Below are 6,928 nucleotides of genomic sequence, written 5' to 3'. Positions count from 1 at the left end.
CAGACGTGCCAAGTTCACATTTATTCCCGGAATAGAGATGTGTCTATTGCGCAACAGATATATCTCTATTGCGCAATAGATATAATCTCTTTTGCATAATAGTAATAGGAATAGACATATCTCCAGTAGGAATAGAGATAACTGTATACGCTGATTAAATGTCAACTTTGCGCGCTATAAGGGAGTGAGGCCACGAGACAAGCCCCTAATGAGCCTCGGCCCTCAAGTCGAGTTGCTCGTAGCTCATCATCCCGATCGACTAAGGAATGGAATTCTTCATATACTTTGTGACCCATACCGGGATAACATGAAAACGGGGAAACTCGATCACTCAAATCACTGGTCTTTTGACAACCAGCTTAGCCACTGTGTTTAGAGCATTCAGTGGCGTATAACATTAAACTCGTCTGATTAAGACAATAGGATGTGATGGTATCCCTGGTGAGACTGCATTGGTTTATCTGATATCGCATTTTCTCAGTGCTTGCCGAGCTTGTAATCATGTGTGATGCATGTTAAGCGTCACTTGCAACTTACATACGGGGCCCCTAATGGGGTATGGTGGTGGGAACACATTCATTCAAAACAGAAATGAGTTCTCCATTTCGTGTGCTCTTAATCAAGCTTCGTGCTCACATCGTTTTGAACACTCTCGTAATTGAAAAGTGCTCGAAATAATTTATTTCTCGGGTACTCGAAACCCTTTCGTGAGCTCTAAATAACTCATTTAGTTAGTTGGTTTCGTCATTATGAAATTAACGAATAACAAATGTTTTGGGTTATACATTATTTTTATGACTATGTTTTCCTTTTGCATACTTTAATTCTACTGATAAGCAGTGTTCCAGCGGTGAACCTTTGATCTGTTGCCTATTCCTTTTGTCAAATAGCCTGCTGTTTCCCCAGTTTATCTTTAATGTTCCCGCATGCTTACCTAGAGGATAACATGGTGCTCTTTTTATTCACTCTCTAATCTGTAACAAGTGCACACCAGTGTATGTGTGTACACTCCCATAAATTTTACAGGAGATCAGTAGGATGCTGGGACCTTAATCCCTAGTTGTTGTTCATACATTACCCAAGCTGTGAAAGCCATAAACTTCTGCTGAGTGCTCACCTCTCTAGATACTAAATGACCAATGTCATGTGTGGCATTTTTAAGTTGTCCAATGAGAGCCTAAGCTAGTCAAGTGGCGAGGGCATGTCCTGGGTGGCAGTTTACCCCAAAGTTTTGGCAGGTTTGGTATTCCAAGCTCTGCCATCGTGATGACTATGCCTGCCGAATTCTGCCTGCGCTCTGAACTATTTTTCTTTGGACCGGAGGACCTCAACATCCAAGTCTTTCTCCTATGTTCATGAGTGTTGGCTCTCTATTTTAGGTAAGTTTGAATTCCTGTTTATATCATTTTATACTATTGTGTGTCTTTTCTGGAGTTTAGTCATTGCATTTTCACGTGACTCTTGTTGTAATTATTGGGAAAAGAAGTGTACCGATTGATTTTTATGAAGTCAGGACTTTGGGATTGGTTTGGTTTGTTGGGTTTGGTTTACATGTATTTCCATACATCACAATTAGAACTTAAAGAAACAGTGTTATACAGAATGAAATAAAAGATGATGAATGGTAGATACCAGACAGAAAGCAAACGCTTGTTCGTGGCCTGGTTATTTGTTATGATGCTATAATTACGAGATAGAGAAGATAGGGCAAAGAGATTACAAGATAACTGAAGGTACAGCTGAACGTTAGAGCGTTACAACTCTAGACATGACTGCTTCATAAGGTTATAAATGTACACACACATGTACGCACACTAAATACATAAATATAGGGTACATAAGCTATATTACACGGGAAAGGAGAATATCCTTCAAGTACTTTTTAAAACAATGTATACTTCTGAAGTATGGTATTGGGGGTGATTTATTCCGGAGCAAAGGTCCTCGATGTCGAACTGTTTTAAGAAATATTGTAGTTCTTGCCTTTGCAATGTGAAATTTGGCTGCTGACCTTGTATTATGTGAGTGGACTTCAGTATTCCTCAGAAACAATGATTTGGTTTCAGGGGGCAGAAGATTGTTTTCAAACATAAACATTAGGATACCCAGCTATTTGTGTAAGTTGAAAATTTATAGCGTGTTCAGTTTCTGGAATAGCGGTTCGGTATGGTCTGTAGGACCAGATTTTGTTATAACCTGCAGCGATTATTTTTTGTAATATTAATACTTTATTTATAGAGGTCAACTGGGAGTTTCCCAAACTAACAGTCCATACTGAAGATGGGGCAGAGCTACGGTATTATAAACAGAAAGTAGTACTTTTGTTGGTAATATGTATTTCAACTTGTGCAAAATCCCTAGTATACGTGAAACTGACTCATGGATCTGCCGGTAGCGGATTTTCCAGATATCAATATAACACCAAGAGATTTGAAGGAACTTATTACTTGACATATTTTTGAATTAATAACATATAAATCGATAATACTATTCCTACTGGTATTAGAGAAGAGCATGTAACACATCTTTTTTATTGATAAAATGATTATGACTGTATAAATATTAGTATCATCTGCAAATAAAATAAAGGATATCAAACTCAAAGAATTACAGATGTCGTTGATATGAGAAAAAGAATGGGGCCTAGGATTGATCCTTGTGGGACACCACATCTGATAGGTTTAAGAGTTGATGAGCAGTGTTTCCATTGGACAAACTGTTTTCGGTCAGAAAGTTTCAAAACCAATCCAAAGCTACTCCTCTAATGCCATATCTGTTCAGTTTTAAAAGTAAAATATTATGATCAATTGTGTTGAATACCTTGGATAGGTCCATGAACAATGTAATAGTATGAGAAGATTTTTCTAAAGAAGAGCTAATTTTATCAAGAAGGTCAACTAGAGCCATTTGGGTCTAGTAGTTTGCACGAAATCCATACTGTGACTTAGTTAAGATATTATACTTGGTTAAAAATGAATCCACACGATTTGCTACCAGACGTTCTAAGACTTTGGAAAGACACGGTAGTATAGAAATAGGACGGTAATTGGATATAAGATGTGGTCCCCAGTTTTGAATACAGGAATTACTTTAGCAACCTTAAAGTCATTTGGCACGATTCCGGATATGAACAATAGATTAAAAAACTTTAACAGAGGAAAAGCAATGTCATGTCTAATTTTCTTAACAAGGGGTGCACCTAAATTGTCATTTCCAGAGCTCTTTTTGGACGGTAATATACATTTTAAAAGTTCATTTGCAGATATTGAATTCATAAAAAATGAATCATTGAAGTCACTAACTATAACATCTGTCAGATTGGAACTGACTTGTGGGATCTTACAAGCAATCTCTGGACCAATATTTGTAAAGTATTTATTAAAGTTTTCGGCAATGAGTTGTGGATCATCTAGGCTTAGGCTACACTGTTCACTTTAAATGAATCAGAACCAGATGATTTTTTTAAATTTCTATTCAGGACGTCATTTATTATTTTCCATGTATTTGCTATGTTGCCTTTTTTCCTCTCAAATGCTGCAAAGAAGCTTTTTTTTCTTAGCAGTTCGCAAAATACTTGTTAACCTGTTTCGATACTTGTCATATTTTGTTTTACCAGGGGGTCTGTAAATTAATCCTAAAATAATGTTTTTCCTCTTAGGAACTTTTTTTCGATGAAAATAGACTCAAAATAATTTGAGACGCTACATGAATCTGGTCTAACAATATACGACAAGGATTCTTTTACATACAGCAATACACCTCCACCGGTCTGTCCTTGTCTATTCTTGTACTCATATGAGTATCCTGGGATACATAGCATTGAATCAGGGCTAGTATTGAACCACGTTTCCGTTAAACTCGTGTTCAATCTCTTCCAAACATTACATTAATTCGGTTTTTTTAATGCTTCTGAAATTGTTGTGGAATATCGAAAATGGATTTCTTTCCATTTCATCAACTTTTGTTTTCAACTGCCTTTCAGAAAGGTATTTGGTTCCACATGCGTTATGAGAAATTCCGCTGGAATCCATTAGGTCTGGAGAATCAAGACGGTCATTGAAGCGAAAAGCGGCGTCATTCGCTGAATCAATGCTGTTGTCGTCACTTAAAGGATCAATCTTTGTGTGTGCCCCTGTCGAAATGGGTTAGTGATATGGTTCACTGATTGAGAACAAAGGTTTCGAAGTTAAGAGGAACACTAGCTGAGTGTGGCTCATATACCTGTATCGCACACCATGAAAATGGCATCTGCCATGACAGACAAGCCATTGGCAGCTAGTACGTGTACACGTATGACATGGTACTGACATAATACAGTAAACATGTGTGCATAATGAAAGTAAGTTAAAGGGTATTGTATTTATAGAATTATAACTTACAAATATAGAGATTTGCATTCCAGTTGTGGTCGTTTGTTACCTATAACTATCTGCCTGTTAATATATGTAGTGATTTTGATTTAGAGCAGGGAGTCTCAAAGCTGAATTACTAGGAGAAGATACACCTGGGAGCTAGGAGATTGTTTGCTTCTCCAAGTCAGAAGGTCTTGAACATACCGCTGTGGAGTTTGTAGATGACGGCAGGGACAGACATGGGAATGTAGGCGAATTGGGATATTTTGAGGAGCCCAAGCAAATTTATGATGTTGAAGGTTTGGTATCTCTTAATTTCTACTAGTCAGTGATGTTCTGAGACTAGATCCAAGAGAGATGTTCTTTGCTTTTACATTTAACTTAAGACTCAAAATTTGTTCTCGGAAAATTTCTAGAAAAGAAATTTTTGCCAGATTTCTGATTGGTAATTTGACATTTGTTAACGTTTTGCCACAAATCACGGCAGCGTGGAAAAAAATCAACCGGGCGATATGTCACTCACTGTGAGTGATCCCAAATACCTTTTTTCATACTAAGTAGTCATAGAAAATTTTGCATCTAATGTCTGTTTAATCAAAAAGACTTTCAAAGTTGCGTTTCATTAGAACTGGCCAAACTGAACGCATAATTATTGTTTCCTTGTTTTGGATCACACATTAAGTGCATGAACGCAATATACATGTACATGTATATGTACGTTGCGAACTCATCTTAATACGAACGTTGCAGAAATATCAATGTACGTGACGCAATGGGTTTGTCAACTGTGCGGCACGAGGTAATATCCTTGATGGCTCGCGCTGTGCAGCTGAAAAGGTCGAGTGGAAATTTACAGCAGAAAATATAAGCTTTCTACAATGGTTCTGGATGAAAATGGATTTGCAGTTCGCGTGGTTACTTTCCGGATCTGGAACTGGGAAAACTAGTCGAGTTCATTCACAACTTCTTCCTTTGATTATGCACAGTAGAATAAGTAGCAACGGTGGCATCCATTGATCCATGGTAGCGCACAGTATTGCAACTAAGGTTTAATTTAAGAGTATCGGACTATTTACTTTCGGGCAAGGCACACGCGTGAAGTTTAACAACTGACCACGGGGTGGAAGTTCCGTGGTCAGACGGACTGACCGTAGCGGGAGTGGGCCGCAAAAGTTCCGCCAGCCACACACACAGCCAGCTATGAGTGCCGAACCAACATGGGGCTACTCCCTCGAACCGCACAACACTTTTGCCCATTATATGCATCAGAGCGCACAACAATTTGTAGTCAGTGTCGCACATACACCAGGCAAGATATGGGACGGAGGGGTATCCCCCCCACCTGTCCAAACCCTATACACACTCCAGAGTATCGTTACCTAACACATCCCACAGAAGTCTGTAAAGAATTCCTGAGATTTCAATCAAACAATGACCAACACAAAGGCGGGGGGGTTCTCTCCGTCCCATATCTTGCTTCAAATGGTCGCACAACGAGGAGTGGCCACACAGGCCAGGTACAAAACGGCAAGTTTAGGAAACCTCGCCTTTTGTCCGGTTCGTAAGTGACTTCGTCACAAAGGCGGACGCGCCACGATTTGCGGGCTCCTGGGCCATTGGACGATCGCAGAATTTTCGCCTAATTTCTGGTTCCAACGCGGCGTCGATCAATATGTGCAGTGAAATATGGACGGGGCTGCGTAGCACCGTGCAGAATATTGACAAGAATATAATATCAAATCAGCGCTCTGAAATATATGATTGCCTAGGCTAGCTTTCGGTAACTGAGTACCTTCTTCAGGGCAAGTAGATTCAGTTCTGCTTGTCCCTGAAGAAGGTACTCAGTTACCGAAAGCTCGGCAATCACATATTTCAGAGCACTGATTTGATATTATACTGTTGTCGATAATATGAGTAGTGCATGTGCAGTGGGCGTGGTTTAAACTGAAGTGGCCTCACACTTTACGAACCGGATAGTAATGAAGAAAAACCGCAGGCGTATGTGCAACATAGAATAAACGAGTAGTTCAGAGATACGCAACACTAGTAAACAGGATAAAATTATGACAAAAATGAGACAAACAATATGACGCATTCTCGGCCAACTGACAGCTAGCTAGGAAGAATCTATTGGGGGGATTACAATCCGTCAGGCAAATAAAATTATACACATATTAATTGTGGTCGGGCCTTGCATCACAATGCTGCATTCTTCCACCGGTGCTTTCACAGCCACCTAACCATGAGAGTCCTATTTTTTCCTTGAACAAAATTTTAAAAGGAAAATGCACACGGCACGCACAGGAAAGTGATGGTGCCGTGTGCACGCGGACGTTGCACACGGAAAACTAATATGGAACGCCAGTTACCTATAAAAACTGTTCTCTCAAAGGATTGAACGTACTGCAGATTGTGAACCCATCTAAGTGGAGCATAGTAAACGTAATTAACAACCAAGTAAACAACTTTGGCACTTTGGAAAATCTTTTTGATGTATTTTTTTTTTACATTCAACTTTTCTACTTTTTCTCCACGTTTTCCATGTTCTTGACAAGACTATCGATTTATTGGGCATA

General features: G+C 39.2%; 1 protein-coding gene across 5 annotated transcripts in view; it reads left to right on the top strand.

The window, feature by feature from the left end:
• Positions 1-1,175: 1,175 nt before the first annotated feature.
• Positions 1,176-6,928, top strand: part of LOC110974025 (ATP-binding cassette sub-family C member 8-like) — a 42,334-nt gene continuing 36,581 nt past the window's right edge. Inside the window, exons 1-2 of one of the 5 annotated variants that reach the window (XM_022225322.2) lie at positions 1,176-1,379; positions 4,464-4,651. In XM_022225322.2, the coding sequence (XP_022081014.2) occupies positions 4,640-4,651 (12 nt within the window). In that variant the 5' untranslated portion in view covers positions 1,176-1,379; positions 4,464-4,639. Of the gene's footprint in view, positions 1,380-4,222; positions 4,340-4,463; positions 4,652-6,928 lie in introns of those variants that run through there. The other 4 variants (XM_087135811.1, XM_022225321.2, XM_022225328.2 and 1 more) reach the window with 4 other exon arrangements.

This window comes from Acanthaster planci, linkage group LG04, assembly GCF_054643075.1.
Source record: "Acanthaster planci isolate LZ-2023a linkage group LG04, COTS_SCS, whole genome shotgun sequence".
Classification (NCBI taxonomy): Eukaryota; Metazoa; Echinodermata; class Asteroidea; order Valvatida; family Acanthasteridae; genus Acanthaster; species Acanthaster planci.
This window is presented reverse-complemented; position numbering and strand designations above follow the sequence as displayed.